This window comes from Enoplosus armatus, chromosome 20 (assembly GCF_043641665.1).
Source record: "Enoplosus armatus isolate fEnoArm2 chromosome 20, fEnoArm2.hap1, whole genome shotgun sequence".
In the NCBI taxonomy this organism is placed as follows: Eukaryota; Metazoa; Chordata; class Actinopteri; order Centrarchiformes; family Enoplosidae; genus Enoplosus; species Enoplosus armatus.
Window position 1 is genome coordinate 6,590,802 of NC_092199.1, and position 22,299 is coordinate 6,613,100.

General features: G+C 41.2%; 1 protein-coding gene across 2 annotated transcripts in view; it reads right to left on the reverse strand.

The window, feature by feature from the left end:
- Positions 1–22,299, reverse strand: part of dock1 (dedicator of cytokinesis 1) — a 164,684-nt gene that overhangs the window by 95,894 nt on the left and 46,491 nt on the right. The window contains exons 20-28 of one of the 2 annotated variants that reach the window (XM_070927702.1): positions 22,073–22,162; positions 20,533–20,633; positions 20,295–20,423; positions 18,216–18,324; positions 17,044–17,055; positions 16,322–16,392; positions 12,735–12,841; positions 7,419–7,546; positions 4,977–5,072 (exon numbers count right to left, since the gene is read on the reverse strand). In XM_070927702.1, the coding sequence (XP_070783803.1) occupies positions 4,977–5,072; positions 7,419–7,546; positions 12,735–12,841; positions 16,322–16,392; positions 17,044–17,055; positions 18,216–18,324; positions 20,295–20,423; positions 20,533–20,633; positions 22,073–22,162 (843 nt within the window). The remainder of the gene's footprint in view (positions 1–4,976; positions 5,073–7,418; positions 7,547–12,734; positions 12,842–16,321; positions 16,393–17,043; positions 17,056–18,215; positions 18,325–20,294; positions 20,424–20,532; positions 20,634–22,072; positions 22,163–22,299) is intronic. The other variant, XM_070927703.1, reaches the window with a different exon arrangement.

Here is a 22,299-nt window from a genome sequence, read left to right on the forward strand (position 1 = left end):
CACTCTTGTACATGCGGGGTTGGTTTCTTTCAGTAGTTACGCTGTAGCATCAAGAGAGAAGTAGATGTTTATCTGTACCTTAAAGAAGTGCAATTGATTTATTATGTGCAATACTGTGTATTTTATACTGTTTTTTTAAAAAAGAAACAAAAATAAAGACATTTAATATGCAAAATATAAAAAATAAAAACAGACATCTACAGAGCTCTCAAAGTCTGAAGAAGACGGAGTATCATTTGCGTAGCATTCTAGCATATTAGTCAAAGGGTCGGCTAACCCAGATGACAAAAAAAAGATATTTTCTCACTCACCTCTAATCGTATGTAGCTTTTAGCACCATCTTAAATAGATATTATATATATTTGCCCTGGATTGTGATGTCTTAATTACCCAGTGTCACTGCTTCTGGAAAGATATGTTGCTTTTGAAATGTTTAAATGTAATTTCTTCAATGCTGTGAGCGCCACAAACAAAATGTCATTCACCTCAATTGCAGAAATACCAGAGACAAATATCTCAAAAGGTAAGCAAACAAAACTACAAGTATCTGCGTGGCTAAACACTACTATGGGATGAAATATGTCTTTTTGCAATTTGGGTGAACCAACCCTATAATTTAGGATTTCACTTGTGCTTAGTTTGAAAACTCTGTATGCAAAACAATCAACTCTGCAATCTTGTGAGATGAAAAGCAGGAAATAAGCTTGAAAATACACCTAAAATCAGCCCTGTATCTCTTTGATGTTGTATGGTGGCATAACACGAGAGCAGAATACAACAGAGGGATAAGCAGCAAAGTGCTTCTGGTGCAGGATGTCAACCTGCCTTAGAACCTGCTTCTGATCCAAAGCTTATACTCACAGCACAGTTCTTGCCCTTATCATCCTCACTTTAATGCCGTCTATGGACTTTCGGGCACGTTCGTGCGTTGGTGTGTGTGCACCTGCCTGATGTTGGTGCAGACCAGCAACGAGGTGAAACCATGAGGTAAACTGGGGACAAAGCTTTGAGTAAATGCCCCAGAGATGCAGAGTCACCCTCACATGGAGGAAGCTGCAAGAACCAATATTGCTCCAGGGCAATACTGCTCCACCTCCTCTCCCCTGTAGAAGAGACATCTCCACAGGGCTTCCCTCGGGTGAATGTTTACAGGACAGTACTGAGGGTACAAACAAGACACCCAGTGCAGCTTCACATCTCGCATTCTTACAACCTTTAACCGCAGTCCTCTATAATTTGAAGGTGACAAACATCACCATGTGAGTCCCAGTGGTTTTCACACAGTGTTGACAGTGAGCACACGCCTGACATGAGTTATCGTCGGGTCAATAAACCCAAGAGAACTCTCAGTCCAAGTTTCAGCACAGGAGAGGAGTGGAGAGGTGCAGCGAGTGAGTGATAAGTGCATGTTTGAGGCATTATGATGCAGTGCCACATCTCACTATGCTTCTTTTCTGTAAGAGCTCTGCAGCAATCTGGCCAGCAGGAGAGAGGGAGAGGGAGAGAAGACAGAAAGAGAGAAGCAAGGAGCTGCTGAGAGGAATATTTGGACAGAAACAGATATAAATACAGAGATAGAAAGAGAGTGAGTGGTACAGAGAGGGTTCTGATCTGACTAGACGTCACTGAGATGGCTTTGTTGCAATGTATTCGGTCAGTGAGTGCATTCAGCAAAGAATGAGCTCCAGCCCCTATAGATGGTCAGCCCCATACTGTCAATCAATAACACAGAGTCCTTCCTCTGCAGCTCTCCACTCCAATCCTTCTGCATACTGCAGGAAAATCGTCAGGATAACCATGAAGCACTAAAGCCAACTATCACCACAACTACCAAAACTACAGCTATGAAAAGTTCAATAGGTCTTTTAGACAACACTGAGGTAAAGCCAACTGTAACAATCTCCACTGTCTCCAATTTATCCTCAAGTCTGTTAGGTACACTATATTATTCATTTTGACATTTAGGTGTTTGCTGACAATGCATAACAAAATATGCAAAGGTCAGTTTGGATAACATGACAGAAAGAGAAAAAATACACAGGTTAGTTTTATTGGTTTGGTTGGAACTTTAAAAGCAGGAGACAAGTGTGTCACACAGATTTTTTCAGCTGCAGCTTCTTATCCATGTGTATCTGCAGGACTTAAACTAGAGGAAATGTAATTCAAGGGCATTAAAGGTAGAAACTTGGTGATTTCAGCTGGGACAGCCAAAATGTTTCTGCTGCTATCCTAATGTAAATGTATTCACAAGGACTCACCTCAACCCGTGTGAGGGTGGACATGAATATAAAGATATAGCCTGCTAGGATGTCCAACGATGCAAATGTGTGGCGATGCTGTGTCTAAGTTGCCAACAGGCGTAGCACTGCGGTGACAACACACACACACACAACAAAACCGACGCCCCCCAAGCCGTCACTGTGATCATCCTCATCAACATTCTGTGTCCACCACCACCAGAAGGGAGGAGAAAGGAAAGAGACGATACGGAGAGAGAGAGAGCGAGAGAGGCGGGAGACAGAGTAGAACGTTAATGCATAAATCTAAATGTAAGAGGCTGCCACTCAGAAGAACAAGGTCGGTGGTTGGCTGCCGTGTTGTGTGAGCAGCAGCGCGCAACCTGCCTGCAGAGTAGGCAGCAGTACCCAGTGGCTGCAACAACAGTCCTCTGATTAGAAAGCTACGACACTTCCAGCTGCACGAACTGGGTCTCATAGCTGTTAAAAATTCACACCAACCTTATTGATCATTAAATAGTGATTTGAGGACCTGCTTCAAATGCAGCTTTTGTCTGTTCTGTCTGTTCAAGTGCTGTATAATGTATAGAGCCATAGTGGTTTCAGAAAGACAAGGCTTTGATGTGACCTCCAACTCCCACTGGGTAAAAGGACACTGCACGCTGACTGATATTATGCAGGTACTTAGAAATGTCAAGGCAGTCAAGTACAGCGGCTAGCTACCTATAGAGACGGCAGCTGACAAAAGGCAGGGGTCAGTGGGGACAATAAAAGCAAGCTGTGTATAAGGGAGTGAAGTAAGGTAGAGGGCAGCGGCAGCACGTGTATACAAAGTAGATACTTTCAATAAGGACCCCAGAAGGTCATGGGTAGAGCAGTTTCATTAGCCAGAAAGGAGGCTGGTCTGCTTTCTCGCCATTCAGCAGCCACTGCTTGAAACAGGGGACGCCATTTCACCTACACCACAGGGGGACGCTGATATGGATGCACTTAGTATAATAGAGCAGAAAGGAGACCTGCGTGTGCAGCCTTCAGTGTTGATAGCCTTTTAGACAAAGTGGTAGGTAAGTTCCATATCTGAAAAACATGATCAAAAGGATCCCACTGCAGTGAAAAATAACAGCGGAAAAAACGGCAACAGTAGACGGTGAGCCGCAAAGACAGCTGGTCTTCTTTTCCAAATCCTACTTTGCAAACTCTCTGACCCTGAGCCAGGCGGGAAGATGCAGAATCTGTATGCCTGGCATAGAAATGAAAAGATTGGAGGAGGGAGAGAGGGAGAGTAAGTGGGAGTCCTAGACCCCCTCCAGGCAGCTGGCTGGGAGAGAAGGGGCAGCAGGGAGGCCTCAGCTCAACTCACAGATTCATTAGCTTTACATTATGCTGCCGATCTATTACACAACAGGTCTCCCCATTTACACAATTAGCTTGGTGCATTGCTGTAATACCTTTGGACAGAGGGCGAGATGGAATGAAGGACCAGCTAGAGAATCTCTACAAGACAAAATCACTTCACTGTAACTTAGAAAGAAAGGAAGCATGCGAGAGAGAGAGTGAAGAGAGAGGACACATGAATGAGAGCTGCGGACGTATTTTAGCACTATGACATCACACACACGCTGACAAACACACAGTGCATGATTAGTGTGTGATAATAACTCTGGGCACTGTTGGCTTTATTAAATCACTCTCTGCTGGTGTGGCTCAGTGACTGGTAATAAAAGCAGATAAGCTTCCATTTAAACAGGTGACGCCGTTTCCTGCTGCTCCCCAGATGGAGAGGGTGCTGAGCATAGACACACACACAAACACGATAAATATTCCAAGACAGGAGGGAAAGGATGCTAAGCCAACCAGTAAAAGTATCAATGTCATCAGCCAGTATCATACGACTCATTTTCCTATACATACTTGATTTGTCCAGAAGGAAATGTCTCTCTCATCACTTAGCTGTATTTAAGTGGGCAGTAAAAGTACCTTTAAGCGCCCTCAGAGGAATCGCCATCATAAAACCTTGCATAAAAACGGCATATGTTTATTACCCAAGTCTCACTTTCAAAGTCACATCACAAGCTACATGCAGCTCTAATGAATACAAGCATCAACAGGATGTCAAAGAATACAGAAGTTGACAATCGTGACTCAAGGAATATAGATGCCGACATTCATTGGACTCTTTGGACTCATGAAAAAGGATGAAGGCTTTGCCACGCACATCAAGCAGACAGCATATTTATACGATGACTGATAAGTGCATTAATTGCTACCGAGCTCTAGCTGAGAGAGTGATTCGGAGGATGCTAACGGCAGTGAGGGGGGTGGGGTACACTGATTAGATTACAGCACATAGCTTCAGAAATGTTCTAATAAGTGAGGGATCAGACACACAAACAGGCAAACGCACACATAAATAAATCATGAAACGGCAAAACAAAGCATACACAGATCGGTGCACAAACAGCTGGCTGGAGAACGATATGAGCAGATCAAAGCCACTCTTAGATTGAGGTTGTGTGAAAGCATTCTGCCAAGGTAGACCTTTAATGATAGCTTTGGAATGGATTTGGAGTTGCAGTGGGCCTGTGGGAGTTAAGCTGGTCGTGGTACAGGGGCCTCTAAATTGGTGTGTGTGTGTGTACGAGTATGCATGTGTGTGACAACCAGAAAAAAACAAACAGAGTGAAGGAGAACTAGTCGTGGGTGCGCAGCTAATAGTTGCAGAGAATCAGACAAACTTACGATGTGAGGGGAATCGCGGCCCATAGAAATGACTGTCCTGTTAACAGTCCTCAGCAGCTTCTCCATGATGATCTGAACGTGCCACTGGGTGGGACCCTGCAAGAACACACATTCACATATCAACACACAAACATAGGGAAGGAGACAGTGAAACGAGTAACATGATGAGCATTTGAGAGAAAAAAAAATCTACAGTGACGTTCAGTGATTCAAAGACTTTATCGGCATCTGGCAGCATTAGATGATGTATTTTCTAGTGTATCCATTTTCACAACCTGCTTTTCCTACATTTCCCACAATGACTATAAACGCGTCCGACAGAGCAGACATTATTTACATGAGTCATACTGCACACAAGGTTGTACTGAAAGCATTACAGGCAGAAAAAAAGAGGACAATAATGTTTTACCAATGGTTGCAAAACATCATTTTGCTGCACTACAGTCTGTGCTTTTGACTTCTAATTTTAAAATTGTTGCCTCCATCTGATTTACAAGATATTTTGAGTGAATGACTATTGAATATCAGTGCAAACTGAAGTGTCTAGACAGAACCCTTAAACCTCGATTCTGAGAGGCTGTTGGTGATTCAGATGGTCGTCAAAGCTTGTCATGTACTTTTGGCAAGTTGTCTGCTCAAATAACAAAAACACATCACCACAGATAGAATAAGGGCACAAAGAAAATGCTGTTGAAGTGGTTCATGGGAGATTCCTCTTTTAATTTCAAGAAATGCACGAAGTGATGAAATGACCAAAAATGCTTGTTTCTTGGTCATGACTCAACTTTCCACCAAATTTCACTGAAATCTGTCCACAGGTTTTTGAGATATCCTTCTAACTAAAAGCACAAAGTGGTTAAAAAAAACTGTGATGTCTTTACTGCTTTTTGTGACATTGCAAAACAAAGAATCTGTTTGTATTTATTAATAGAATAAAATGTTAATACTGCTCTACAAAAACTTGAAACTCTGAAGATACTTTGAAGACATTTTGTGCAAAAGACCTGACAAATATGACTAATGTAGCAAAAATGATTCATACATTGCAAATCCCAGCTTTTGGAGGGGGAAACACCCATGGGGCAGTTGCGTTGTTGTCATAAGTGGGACAATATTCCTTGGACTTGCCTATTAGTGAGTTTGAGTGGGTATAGCGCTGTTTCCTGCTATCTTCCTGTCTGTGGGGGAATTGTGAGTCTGTGCACTGGGGAGAATAAACTATCTGAGGAGGGAGTGTCAGATATTGCCTTCCAAAGCAGCAAGTGTGATGCACAATTCCCACGACGAACGACTCCCACACTGTTTTTTTAGAAAACAATCCCAGTCTGTATAGACTTCATAAATATATAAACATATATATGAAGAGTTCCGGTTTTTGTAGCTATTTGAGGGGAAAATATACAATTTGATCCTTATTCCTAACAAGATATAAGTCTCTTGATAACTCTCAAGTGGTCAGAAGTATCCACAGTGGTTTTCTCTCCCATCCTGTTCCTTTCCTAATCTATGTGTGCACTTGAGTTTATAGAAGTGCGTAGTGCAGGACAGGTATGAAAGAGAGAGCAAGGTAGGGAGTGGAAGCAGCAAAACAAGAGACAAAGAGGAGGAGGAGAAGTGTGAAAGGCAGTGGGAGAGGTGGATAATCCCTAGCAGAGTGGAGTGTGGGAGGCCAGGCCGTGGTGATCAATGGCAAGGGGAGTCTGAGAGGGCCCCAGGGAGGACATCAGGAGTCTGGGCATGGAAAAGGATGAAACACTCTTGAGAAGTAGCTGAGTGTTTGGGTGTATGTGTGTTATTTTGTGTGCAAGGTCTGAGCATCACGCCCGAGTGTGAAGGATGTAGACTTCAGTGAAAATGTTATTTCTGTAACTTTGACAATTCATTATTTGAAGTCATTTATCAAGGATTTTTCATTTCAGCTTGTGAAAATTTGCTGCTTTTCTCCATTTTATGTAATTGTGAATTTAATGTTTTGGGGGTTTGGATTCTTGCTCAAACAAAACAAGCAATCTGAAGACGTCACCTTCAGCTGTGGGAACTTTGTGGCTGTTTTCTTTCACTTTATCGATCGAATCGATTATGAAAAGAACAAACATTAGCTTTGACTGGCTACATACCCGGCTATGAAACACCAAGGGCAGAGCTCATCATCATGTTCTTGGAGCATGTTCATGGTGTTGAAGATGGCCTCTAGCCACCCTGAGCAATGAATTACTGAGCATAGCCAACTCTACAGGTGAGTAAATTAACAGTGCTATAAAAAACTTTCAGGGCACGCAGGGCAATAAAATAAATTAAGAACAGCACACTGATTACTAGCTATTCAATAAAATAACCACAGTCCAAATGTTCTTCTTTATGGAGGGACTCCTGGATCCCCTTGTTACTGTTTATCCCAGAGGGAAACAAAAGTGCAGGAAGCTGGAGAGTTGTGTTCCTCACCACATCCTTCCTGTAGAGCACCTCAAGGATGTCACTAAGCAGCTGGCAGCAAGCCTTCGGTTCCTCCCGCTTCTCCAGGTGGAACTTCAGCTGGTCCGTCATCAGCGGCAGGAGGATCTCGCGGCAATCTGCAGGGACACCACCAAATACACACATTCACAATGCCGCTCAACACAAGGAGCAGGTGATGGATCGCACAAGGCACAAGTACAGCATATGCTCTCGACACGCTCTCAATGAAGACGCATGCAGCTTGTTAATGGCTTCCTCACAGCTCAGAGGATTAAATTAAAACAATGTATAAAATAAATTCATTAATTAAACTGAATGTGGCAAAAGCTCCCAAAAATCCCTTAGAGTTGTTACAGTACAACAGCACGACTGCCGGAACAAAAGCCAATCAGAGCCAAAAACATTTTCAGAGCACAATCGAAAACCTCCCTTGCAATATCAGGTACGAAAAATAATGAATTACCAAACCACCCAGTGACGCCACCTCAGCTAATTCAATTTCAACATTACATTTATCAACAGCGTGAAAAACCAACAGTCACAATTAAAATTCTACACAACATGCAACTAAACCCAACCAAAAGTGTTAGCTCGATGTTGACGGTAACATCAAAAGGTGAATTTCCATATGCAGAGGGTAGAGATTTGGTTGGCAATTGGACATGGAGGACCAGCAGCGATAAGCCAGAAAGTATTCTCATGGAGGCAGTCTGCCACAAAATTATCATATTTTTTATTAAACCATCCGATTCCAATCTTAGTGGCATTTATGTATGTGTGTGGGTCATATTTAAAGCCTAGGGACAAGGACTGGAGTTAGGTTGGTTCAATTTAGAAGATGGGGGAGTATCATTTAGGAGGTTAAGTGAGTATTTTATAGATTTATGGAGGGGAAAGCAAATCAGTTTTCTGTCCACTGCTACATATAACTGGTATAAATATAAATTGATAATCCCTCTGCAAGAAAGGAAAACAAAAAGAAAAAACGCCTCTCTATGCCCCCATGCAGTGCACTGAAACAGTCTTCCTCACACACACAAAGGCAGAGTATTGATATTAATGTCATATTAAAAGAAAAGAACGAGAACAAAAGAGCAGTACACTGAGTGAAATCATCACCAATACAGTGGCAGGCTACAAGGACAGTACTCTTCAAATAACAATCTTAATGACAATGTGCACACCGCTACTCTAAATGGCCACCCAGCAACGGATTTCAATTCACAATCAATACAATCTCTCTGCTTCACAGACAATGTTACAGCTTTAATAAGCCAATCAACTGGGGCAAAATACAATTTTAACTTCATTACTCATCAAAACACACACAGCACACATAAAGCTTTGTCAATTGTCAATGCTGCTCAAGGCCGAATGACAAACAGCGGGATGTAACGCATAATGAATACCATGAACTATGGTGACCTCTTCATAAACAACACCCAGAGGTGTTGAACATGAATCCAATCAGTGTTCCTTTCTAAAGGAACTACATGTAAAACTGAGCAGTATGGAGTGATTCCATGAAGAGAGATGAAGAAAGGAAGAGTCAATGCTTTCACCTCAACATCCACCAACAAAAAAAGAAACACAAAATAAACACAGAACAGCATCTTTGACTGAAATGAACGTCTTCATGTCCTCAGAAGCTGTTTCCATGTCAGTATTACTGGCATTAATCAGAGTTCCACACAGAGGCCATGATGAGGCACTGTAATAAAAGGGTAATGAATGCATTACATAGTAATTAGCAATTTAACAAATAAAGACTCCTGGAGAACTTGAAATTAAATTTCTAATTCAGACATTGATTAGTTCATCAATTACAGGATGATACTCTTCTACCAATCTAGGAAATCGCTCATGGTTGCTGGACTCATTTTAAATTGCTTTTAATAAAGCTAATGTAAAAATAACTGGGGGGGAGGTTCTCTAGAAGATAGTAAATCAACTAAATATGGGGTGCAAATGATTAATCATTATTTAGCAATTATGTTATAAAATGACACAGATCAGAACAAGTGAGAGATGTTTGTAAGAAATTAATAAACAAGACTAAAACTTTAAAAAAAATGGAAAAATGGAAAATGGAGAGAAAACATTGCAATTTTTATATTCTTTCAATTTGTTGGGGAAACCTGTAAAGTTTGGCCTGAAGGTGGCGCCACAGGAAAGTTGTTCACCAAATCATGAGTTTATCCTCTGATGAGCATGAAAGTGTACAAATATTTGCATCTGATTTTTGGGCTCAAGGGTGGTGCAATGGATAAGGTAACATTGTGACCAAAATACATGAAGCTCATCCTTTCAGGATCATTAAATTGCTCTCTCAATTTCACAGTAATTCACAAATTACATTTTGAGACATATTACATACAAAGGCAGATGGATGGCACAAGATGAAGGTTGAGCTGACACCTAAATCAAAAAGGGTTCCCTCTTTGTGACTGTGCTCAGTAAATGTCATGGTAATCTTTCCTGCATATTTTGAAGTATCTAAAAAAAAAAAAGATAATCTAGCCTGAGTGTGGTGCTACAGGACAGGGCAGGAGGTCGTCAAAATCAAGAATATTTATCCTCTGCGGACTATGACGACCATCCATTGCAAATCCATCATTTCTCTTGCAACATCCTTTCAGGCTCTTATGTGTTGGAAGAGTGGAGTCCCGCTGGCGGCATTAGATGAAAGCAAAGCAACCCGCTTTGCAATCTCTAGAGTACCATTAACAATAACCCTAACCCTCCTCCCAGTATAGTGGCTCTAGCAAAACATGCGATGCCTGTCATTTTGCCAATGTAAAACTTTGACAGAGTTTAGAGGATGGACAAATGCTCTGACTAAACATCTGAAAAGGGTCCACAAATCATTACTTAATAATCTCCTCTGTCTGATGGCAGTATTTTGGACAGGTTGCTCTACAAAACAGCTATTATTCACATAAAGCTTTCACTGGCAAATACCTGAGAAGAAACTTGTCACGTGTTAGCTAGCCCTGACACAAAGTGACAGCCATGTCTGCACTGAAGTATTCTTGGTGCTGTGGGATAGAGCACCAAGCTATCCGCCTGATAGAGCTTAAAGCGAAACTGTGTGTTTTTATGTATACGTGTAGATGTGCTCAGTAATCTTCCAGGGCTTGAACACAAAAGCAAATCTCCTATCTGAGGGCGTCTAACACATTGTGTGGAGTGTTTAATACCTTGTTTTTTACAGGGGTCCAATCCTCATTCCCTTTGCACCTCCTCCAAACTCAAAATACACCCAGGTGGTAACAAACACACGCAGACGCATAAATGGACACACACACACACACACACACACACACACACAAGTAGCAGGGTGGGAGCGAGACAAGCAGACTGGAACTATCAAGCTAGGCCATGAGCGCTCTCCTCAAACTTCAAGCGCAAACAGATTTTAGACGCTACAGTGATTTTCCCCTTTAACACAGACCAGGAGAGCAGCTGACATATTTGTTCTCTTCCAATGAGCCCATTTGCAAGTGATTTATGCGTCCCGTCCCTCTCTCTCCTTTTACATCATCAACAGTGAAGGTGACACAACTCCAAAATAAAAAAACTCCACTCTTTTCTGAGAACATTAAGTTTTCATCCGAGTAGGGAATGGCGTACGCATACCAATCACATTCAACACACGGAATTTGAATTTCAAATGTTTAGATGATATCCATGGAGAAAGGGATGTCATCTTACTGTCTAAAGTTGTCATTTTGAACAGAAATAAGCCCATCAGAGACAGGAAAATACTAATTTAAGACGTGCTTTTACACAGAAACAGTTAATATGTTAATCACTGTGCAGCCTACAGGAAAGAAAACACTTCCATCAGTGAACACATTCAGTGCATATTGATGAGCGTGTGGAGACCATGTTGAGGGTTGAGCATCTATGTAGTTGCATTTTCATTTGCTCCAAGCATTCCAGTACATTTCACTTTGGGAGTGCCTGGCAAGGGAACCTTTAAGGGACCACCTGGGGATTAGGATGCATCCAAGAATGAGTCCCATGAGCATATGCACTTACCACAGCTGATTAGATCACCTTGAAAGCGGCCTGGCTAACTCATTTGCTCATCTCAGTGGTCATTACCTGTGATAAAACATCTGCAAAGTGGAGCTCAGCTTGATGCTGATGTGGAAAGGACAGTTTTACTTGGCAATTAAGCTGTTTTTAAAACACACATGCACCTCAAAAACTACTGGAGTACTACTGTGTGGAGCTGTTGTGGGAAATGAGCAGCGAAAGAGGCCACATGTACATCACGGGAACACATCCCACTGCTGATCAACAGCCCATTCACAAGCATCAGGGAGGCTTTGCATGTGCACAATTAAAGCAACAGATCAATAGTAATGACCAGAGGACCAAGCACTGAGCATTGCCCTTCAATAGTTACTCACTAAACTGACCAAACCAATCAGAATATTTTATGTTGCTATGGATCATTAAGTTGAAGGCAGAGACATTCACACTGCGCTATGTTCAATATCAGATATTATTCAATAGGACAAATGTCCCATTACACCCGGTCCAAATTCCATTTCATCTGTTTTTTTGTACATTCATGCTAAACATTTGAACATCAACACTGAAAAACAGTGAACATCTGCTGTTGATGGAGGCAGAGAGCAGCCATGCAAGTGGGTAATTGTTGTCCACTTCCTTTATGTTAGTCGACTGCTCTGAGGCATGTGTTGTCCCTGCCAGCCGCATTAAATCACTGTTGCTATTTTATTGGCTTAGGAACTTTGCATTTAATTTACCACCACAGGACAGTATGTGTGTGAGCGTGTTTGTCCCTAAAACAGGACCTAACCTAACATGGCCTCAGAGGACTGCTGCCTCCAGCAAAATGCTTGGCCCTCAACCGTCACTGGAGCAGGGCCCTGTCTGCAGGGCGCCGCAGGCTAGCCTGGCTGCAGAGACTGGAAGTACAGGTTCTCATTAACTATCTCTACATCCCTGCCCTTCATATTTGACATTAATACAACATGGCCAAAACATACAACAGTATGGTTCCCAAGTGTATTATGAAAGTGTTGGTGTAATGTGTAGGACAGTGGAGTGCTGTTTGGGTGAGACAAGGAAAGAGGGATTTCCACTACGCTTCACCAATGACCTTTCCTGTGGGCTGGTACAGGGCTGCCTAGGGGAGGCAGGTGGAGTGTGTGATTGCCTATATTACTGCGCCGTGAGTGAAGGCGCTTGCACCAAAGAACTGTGAGTACAGCGTGTGTGTGTGTGTGTGTGTGTGTGTGTGTGTGTGTGTGTGTGCGCTCTCACCGTGATGAGTGAAGAGATCGCTGTGGACAATGTCAATCAGACAGTCTAGCTTCTGCTTCACCAGGCGACCCAGGGGAACCTTTTGGATGAACTCGGTGAACAGCTTGCTGCAGAGACAGGAGGAAGACAATAAAGACAAAAAAGGTCAAACTGATCAGGCATCTTGGGTTGGTTCACGAGCAGTCATCCAAAACGCAATTAAAAGGTTCTACACATCCACACAGGTACTTTTCAGATATTCTGGCAAGGGTTGGAGGATACAACAATATAAATCGTGAGACAATAGAGATTTGTCAACCGACCCAGAGGAACTGACCTAGGATGAACTCTCAGAACAGCTTGCTTCCAGAGATAGACTTTGCTATCACTGATTGTATTAGAGGATAGCAGTCAATGTTGCAAATCAATGACAAAGACGGTGATTAATTTACTGGACTTTTGTATTTATATTATGAAGTACATTTACTTCTCACGTATTTATCAACTTATTTAACCAAAAACAGACATTTTTCAGTTTCCTAACTCAATCCAGAAAACGTACTATATCACAATAAATAAATATATATATTGCTTTAGTAATTTAAAATTATACATAACTCGAGCTTGAGGGTTTCATACTGACCTTGAAAACACTAATTCTAAGGATTCTGTCTTTTAGCCATATATCATGGCCTTCATCAGCACAATCTGAGTTTAGTCAGTTCATCACATGATCCATATTTAGATCACGTGATAACAACCAAGTATCTGCACGACAACTGAGCAGAAACTGCTGATGAAGGCCACAAGATGAATCCAATAAGTAAGACCTTGTGCTAAGATTGTTTTGTTAAAATATTTGTAAATTGATGAAAGACTGCCCTCCTAGTTTTGGATAATTAGACCTTTTTTGAAGTATGGTTGCTAAGGTCTCCAAACGTCTTATTTATAAAATGATAAAAGTCTGAGTTCCCCAACAGTCAAGTCAGTACACCTACACAGATCTTCACCTGCACTGGCTTCAATAGACGTTAAATGTTGCTTCTCTGCTTCACAAAGCTGTTGCCCTGAAGGATGTCTAGTTATGCACAGCCTTGTATGCCAATGCACACTATTCAACTAAATATTTCTGAACTGATGATTCATTTTCTTAAGACAACCAACATATAGCTCAGCAACATCAAACTATGAGCATTCAGCAGTTCAAAGATAAATCCACATTTATGCACACACATAAAGCTGACAGTTTTCTCCTCAATGAAGAGGCCGAATGCTCGTTATGTTGGCAAGCTGAGGCTCAAGGAGGAGAGAAAAGGTTCTGGCAGGGGATGAAACACCCCCACCCCCAAGGCTTCAATTTGGTCGCATCCAGCTCAGCCGCTCAGCCAGGTTTGCGCTAACAACAGGAACAGCTGATGCCACCTGTGCTCAGGCAGGAAAAAGAGCCAGGGCTGTGATTTGTGGCTAAGTGAATGGTTCATAAGGACCACAGCTTTCAGAATTAAAGCTGAAATCCAAAGCTTTTCTTATGTTGTTTCCTCTCAAGCTATAGAAAAGATGGCAGAGCATGTAGCATTGCGCTCGTCATGCTGTCTCACCTCATTGTTAATGGAGTGAAAATCCATCTTTCGACCAAGTGACTTCAACACAAATACTATATATCATTAGATTTATTGGAACTGTCATCCAGGACAAGTGTGACCTAATAATTCAATCAACATTTCTCGATAGCAGTCCAAACTGTCTCTCCAACCCCACAAATGTGCCAGTTTTTGTGTATTACTGCACTTCACCATATAGCTGGAGAACGGGAGAACATATGGTTCCTTTGGCTGCACAGTGCAGGGAGGGAGTGTGGAGAAGGTCCCAGACAATTATCATTTAAAATCCAAAAATGTAGAAAAGAAAAAAAAAAAAAAAAATCTGCCTTATCATTAATGACACAATTAAGAATGAGCACTTTGAACATTTTGATTCAGTTGAAATGAAACAATCAGTGTCACACAGAGAAGGACAGACTCTGGTGGACTAAATTCGAGAAGGAGTGCGAGGAAAAAAAATCACTGAGAGCTGAACAGAAAAACGGTGCATGGTGGGCCGAATAGATGGACTGAAAGACTTCCACCTTTGACCAAAAGGCCCCTTCACTGGGGCTGTGATAGTGGTGGAGTGGAGTGCAGGCCAGAGGCAGGGATTTGGCGGTCCTGTGTGGCCCAGAATCTGCTGTGGAAATGGCAGCTGCCCAGGTGCTGGACGTGGGCAAATGGAAGGGACTCCTTGCTGAGTGCTTGCAAATGAACAGGCAAAGCACATTTCAAGGTCTGGAAAATACCCACATGGAGTAGCATCACCTGTGCCAGTCTTTGAGCAGCCGTAACAATAGATCCAGTGTTGGGAGTGTTTCAGATTAGTAAAATAGTTGTTGAAATAATAAAATAATTCCCCTCCGTAATTTGATTAAGCGGAGGTGGACAGATCCTGTCAGCACCTCATCTCATCTTTTTTTGATTCAACAACAGCCTCAATCATCAATCATCATGGCCTGGTGTGGAACTGTGCTTCTGGTTTTATTTCATATTGTATTACTTTCTATCAGGACAAAATCAGTGAGACTCATGTATGACTATATTCATCTGCACTAAATATTTACAGATGATGAAATGCTTTACCAAAATGTGTTTTTAAAGACTCACTTGGAGCTGAAAAGTATTTCACTGAATATATTAGAAAATCTTTCTTCACATATTTGTAAATATAAATGAGTTTGTTTTTGTGCTGTGTCCTTTCAGCATAACAGATTTAAGCCATTCAAATGTGACAGAAAGTCAAGGACACACCCATGACTCATTTGTCACAAGTGCACAAGTGCCTCTCAGGTCTGAAGAATATTTTGGAAGAGTGGCCCAATAAAACATGGAAGTTAAGTTTTGGTCAAAGGTTATGAAGGTTGTTTGACATTTACAGTCCACTGATTTCTATAATGTAAGAAAATGTTATTCAGATTATAATGGACCCATTATCAAGTTTTCTGTCCTGTTTTGTTCAACATTGTTATAAATATATAATTTACCTGCATTAAGCTATAGCACACGACATTCACGGTAGACCACATTAACTGAAATGGACACTTGAGTGGAGCAGTCAGTGGGTTTCCAAGGCAACCTGAGCATGTTTAACGAGTGCCCACCACAGTACAGCCACTGAATGTTGAGTTGTTGAATAAAAACAGCCAGAGGTAAAAAATAAATGGTGTCTTTACAGTGGCACAATATCCAATCAGCTTGTTAGGGATACATCTAAACATGAAATTCTTATTCAAGAGGACGCCTCGAAAAACAAAAACAATTAAGATTTCTCCTTTCAATCTACAGCAAAAGGACATTTAAGTCCAATTTGAACATTTTCTAAACATTTGCTTTAATTAGCTGCTGTCATGCTCTTCGGCAACACCCCCGTCTGTCTGAGAAATGATGCAAATTATAGACAGAAAGAGCTGTATGGTCTCCTCTACCATTGAATACTTTCCCCTCAAATTATAATTGTGTACTGAAGGTGTCACCCTAACAATAACAGAGCGTAAGAATATGTAATGGAGCATATGAAATTACCTCAGTTCCTTTGGATCAAAGACCAGCTTGACATCGTTGACAATGGTGGGAATGTACTTCAGTGCAGCACCCTTAACCAGAAACAATAAAAGAAACCATTATTAATTTGTTTTGTCATTGATTGATATTTAGTGAACAACTCCATCCCACATTATGTCATACAGTATTTTCCACAAGTAAGGTGTTGTTGTTTTTTTTGTTCTCAGTGTGTTTGTCAAAGTTTTCCCTGCATGTGTGTCGGCCTGTCCAGATGTTCATCAGGATTCAGACTTGAGGTATGATGGGACTGCTCATTAGCTTCTACCTGTCACAGTGCTTTCACAAGGACGGACTTGGGAAGAAACCAGGATTCCTCGCTTTCATGCCCGTTCCTCAAGATCAGTTTTTAATTTACTGACAGTAAAGCTAATATCTCACCCAATTACACAGCAACTGACTCCTAATTGACTCCTGAGCTTCTCCTATGGTTGAGTGTGCACATGGATCTACTGTAGGTGTGCCAAGGTGCATGTACACTGTGATTGAGATATCTCTGAAAGCATAGGTGGGTGCACATGGGCATGTGTGGTTTTGAGTGCATCACTGCACAAAATGGCCAAAAAATATATGCTTGTGTGTTTGTTTCAGTTCTGGAGTCACTGAGTTTGGGGTCAAGGACAATGAAATGAAAACACAATGGAGAGAGCTTAAAGGCGGAAGGAGCAAGGCAGTGAAATAAATACCTTAAGGAGCAGCTAAAGAGCAGAAGGCCAGAGGAGCCCCAGGCCACAGGACAGTCAAGGTCAGAGTGAAAAGGAGGGAGAGGAAAAACACAAACACACACATAGAAGTACAGACAGACAAGAGAAACCAACACAGAACTAACATGCATAATGTATGGAAGGAAGAAAAAGCTGAAAGTTAAGGGCTGCACAAAAAAGCCTTAACATTTAAACATCTTGACTGACTGATAACACCACCCTCCTTCTACATCCAATAAATAACAAATACAGTATGTCGCTTGACAAGTATTTAAAATTCAATCTGCAGTGCCTGAGACCACGATCCCTTGTGATGAAGAAACAAATGAATTCCTACTGAGAAGTCTAGCCTTTTCTATACTACATGTATTCATATTGTGTAGACATATAGTAAAATATAATGTACAATATCTCAAAGTTCTCATATCGTTTTTGATACCTGTACCAGTACCAATACAAATACTTTTTTCCATTTTTGTTAACTTAACAAATAAGCCGAACTTTTGAACGTGTCACTGTTTGATGTTACCTGAACAGAAGCAGCCCAACAAGAACTTAAAATGAGCATCGTTTTGATCTAAATCAGGAAATAATGTATATGATCAGAGAATAAGTAAATCTGACAAAGCATTCCATGCAAACTTTGAGTAATTCAGTGTTTGATTTTCGGTCGCTGCAGATGCTAAAGCTCATCAATACATATCTTGTTTGTGCTGGACTATTTGTGTGTGCTGGCACAAACCCCCTTAAAACCACAACTGGTTGTTGCTATAGTTTTTTCCCTAACCTATTTATGATTCCCTCTAAAATACCTCATTTTATTTCAGAACGAATGAGAGTGAAGATCAGGAAAATCTACACAAAGAGACGTGACAAAGGTGAAAACAAATACAGCAGGACATAGAGACCATCAATGAACATAAGGAACCCTGATGTTAATGTATAATAAGCTGCACCTAACAAGACAAATGCATCTCCAATTACAGAGTATGTCATCCAAGCAAATCACAGCAGATTTATTTACTATTCACACAACAGCAGTTATTTACTATTCACGCAGCAGCAGTTATTTACTATTCACGCAGCAGCAGATATTTCTTGGCACGGAGTTTGAGCGATAGCATGCAGTTGGACTTGTGTGATAGTCAGCCTACCTTCACCATGCCAGTGTTCTCTGAATTACTGTTCATCATGTCATTAAAAGATGTGAAAAGGTTCCTCAAGGACTCCATGAAGTCGGCCTCTCCTTTGTTCTCATAGAGCCTGGGAGGAGATGAAGTAGAGAATTACATTGGCAGATGATCACAAGGCTGTTGTTTGTTTCATCCCTGTGTAAACAGCCCCGCCCGTAGTGGAAATGACAAGAGTTTGATGCTTCCCTGTTAAATCATTAAAAGCAGCCAGCAGAATGGCCCGTGTGTGTTATCAATGCAAATATTATTGAATCAGAACCACAGACATCACTCTTGCTGCCAGCCAGATTAGCATTTAAAACAACACGACAAGACCCTGAAGCACCTGCCTGCTGTCAAGTGGAAACAAAAATCAGAAAAATTAATGATCTATGCTAATAACTCTCCTGGAATACTATACGAGGAACAGAAAGCAAATGTCATGTAAGGGTTCAGTGACTTTCCTTTCTTATCTGTCTGAGACGTAGTATTACTAATGTCTCTTCTGCTAGTTTGGTTATGTAGAGCAAAGGCTGCCCAGCGACTGTAGCGACTAAAAGCCAATAATCACAGAACAATTGCAGAAAACACTTCCCCCAATTCCTGAGTGCATGGGACACAAAGCAGGGCTTCCTTCATAATCCCCCAAAAAATGCAAATGCATTTATCCCACTAGCAGAGCCCATAAATCTCCCGAACTGTAAATGAGCCACGTTGTGCTCTCTGCAAAGTAATTAAGTGTGTCAATCACTCAGATTTAAAAGAATAAAAATTAGGATTTGTGAGAGAAATTGAAATAGTTTGAAAGCACACACTGAAGCAGAGGGAGGCAGGTCAAAGAGGGGTAAAGTGTTTAGATTGCTCCCACTGCATCATATTTCCATTGGCTTTCTTCCAGAGAGGTGGGTTTTGTGGTGCCACAATCTCTCACGGGGCTGCAGGTATTACATGGTACAGGATAGTCACTGTTGAGGGCTTACAGAAATCATGGGATTAGAAGCATCCATCTCAGGGCTCCCACAACAACAATTACTTAAAGCTGCTTCTCACCCGCAGCACCAAGGAGCAGAGTGAGCTCCGGACAGTTTCAAATCACAGGGGAAAGGGTGTGATTAGAGTGTCTCCTCTGCCATTTGAGTCAGAGCTGCATGAAAGACTTCAACAAACACAACTTAACAGTTGTCTCAGCAACAGTGGCCCTACAGAGCTGATTCTGGCAACCAACCAAAGAAAGTGCTTCAACAACGACAAAACAAAGACAGCAGGTTTAAGGGTGGTGGCTGTTTTCAGGTATACTGCGAAAGAAACCAATTGGCACACAAAAAGTACATGGACAGCTCTACAAGTGAGAGTGCCGTTGCTGTAGTCGGATATGTGAGGTGAAGGACAGAGCGTCCTCTAGACATCCAACAGAAAACCAATCAAACTCTGCACACTCAATTAGACCAGGATCATACATCAGCCCCTCAGCCGCCAACAGCTTCATTCTGTGGCTCTACAACACTATCATCCATTCAACATCCCCACAGCCAATTATAAATACATCCATAGAAATTACTTCAACCAAGGATCATCCACTTTTACCTGTTTCAACATTATTCCACAGCAGTGGCATACTGCTGCACACAATATTTATTTTTATTATGAAATAACACTGAACAACTACAGCAATTAACAAAAACAAAAACTATTAACAAGTAATATACAAAAAAAATCATAAAGACAACCAACAAATACTGCGTCCAAAAAGTATGGACAATAAGAGTATGTCTGCATGTATGTGTATTCAATCTAGTATTTAACTCATCAAAACTAATGATGATGATGGCACTTTTTTGTTGTCACTTATCATTTGAGCACATTTCTGCGCTGTGCAAACCACCATGTGTAAACAAAAGACATTCTATTTAAAGAAGTTAAAGTTTTAAATACATTAGACCACTCTTGAACACACCCAAGATATATATCAAAATATATTGATATACATTTATCCCTGTTGTCAACAACACACTGGCCTTTGTCACAGTGTCACAATATGTGCATGTGTGCATCAGGACATACTGGTTGAAGAGGACTCTGGAGCGGACGATGAACTTGAAGATGTACTCCAGAGCCTTCATGGCCTTCAGCAGCTGCTCTGTCAGCTTCTCAGCGTTGTCCACATAGTTCTTCAGGACTTTGGTCAGCTTCCTACAAACAACATCATACAGAGAGTCTGACAAATGTGCTAATCACAAAATGGGATATAATTTGTTACTGAATGTCCTTGGTCTATTTGCACAGAGGGTAATTAACTCACGTGTATGCCAGTGTGGCACTGAAATGCTTTCGAATGTATGTCTCGAGAACAGGGTTAAAGTGCTGGAACTTTCTGTCCGCTATAAGCCCAATTATGAACACCTGTCAGAGAACAAAGACATAGTCATTAAAATGTAAACCACGACTCATAATGGCGAGCAGGAAAACACTGCCTGTCCTACTCAATATGTTGAAACAGATTGGGAAATAAAACAAGATTGCATTTGAGCAGAACGCCATTTTCTGTCAATTCTCTAGCCGGCAGATAATCTAGGTATTCTACCTCCTTTCTCTGAAAGAAAATACTGTTCTTCTGAGATGTACCCCATGATGTTAGCGGATAGGATTCTGCCAGATGTTCTGTCAACTCATTGGCTGCAAATACTTGATTTAATACATGACAAAGTTATGCAATCAGAATTTCAGCAAGCCGATTTCTTTTTGCCTTCTTCGTGCTCGATCTTGCAGGAAAATGAGACCTTAAATGTTAGACAAGCAACATCAATGAAAATGCTACCTCGGCGCTACGAATTCATGCAGATCAATGCAGCAGTGATACCACATAAGATGTAGTGTGTTTACACTTCCTGCTGTGCATGATGAGCCCAGCTCTTATTTACAAACAACAGGGAACAGTTTGTGAGCTGCAATATACAGTGCAGTCCATAAATATTGGGATAGTGATACATTTTTTTGTTTTGACATTGTTTTGGCTCGGTAATCGACTGGGATGCAAAATGAGACAATGAGACAGAGGAAGTATCAACTTTAGTGTTTGAGAGAGTTCACATTCATACTGTTAACTAAAACTGTAGAAATTATATATTATATGTATTTTATAACCAAAAATATGTATTTATTATATTATTAAAGCTCAAAAGTCAAAACATATGCGAATGTCCAAATTGTTGTGGACTGCACTGCAATGTTGTGTTAGCAGAGATGCAGGTAGGTGTACTAGTTGAGGCATTTTCCTCCGAGACGCACCCCTGGCACACACTCAACATTCTTGTAGGGAGTTAAGGTGTGTACTCTGCATATTTTTAAACACATCCTGTCACAAAGCATGTTTGCCCTAGCAAAGTGATGAGGCCCGTTTTCTTCTCATGCTGTTTGAAATTGGTGAGATCAAAAATGTTTCCCTATGGCGCAAATGCATCATGCTAAAACATACCGTACATATATTAAATAATTATTATGATGATTCATTATTCTTATAATACTTTGATGGTTTGCGGTTCTCTCAAGAAACAAAAAGCAAGGGGTTGTTTACCGTTTGTAGTTTAGAATTATAGCTTAGGACAGAAAACAGCAAGTAGCACACTTGTGGCACAAACAAAACAACACAAGAAGGTTTTGTTGTGATATCAAAAGGGCCACCACACAGAGCAGAGACGCCCGTCAAAAAAGGGTTAGAGCGTATGAAAGATCTAACAACATATTACATTTGCATGTGAGCCATGTGAGTGTTTATTCCTACTGACAAGGACCTCTGCTGGTATGAATTCTGCTCTGATGTAACTGCCTGCTTCTTTGCTTACCAAGGCATCGAACACCAAAGTATCAAAAGTGTCACTGTCAGAGTTCTCCATCATGATGTTGAAGAGAGCATCCAGAGTGTCTTGCAGAAACTAGAATGACAGATGCACAGCATGTTATGGCAGGCCAACAATAAAACCTCGCTCTCAAAAAAGAACATGGATATGGAAAGACGCACCAATGCTCATTGAATCAAACGGAGTCAAATTGATAATCATTTTCTTCTTTT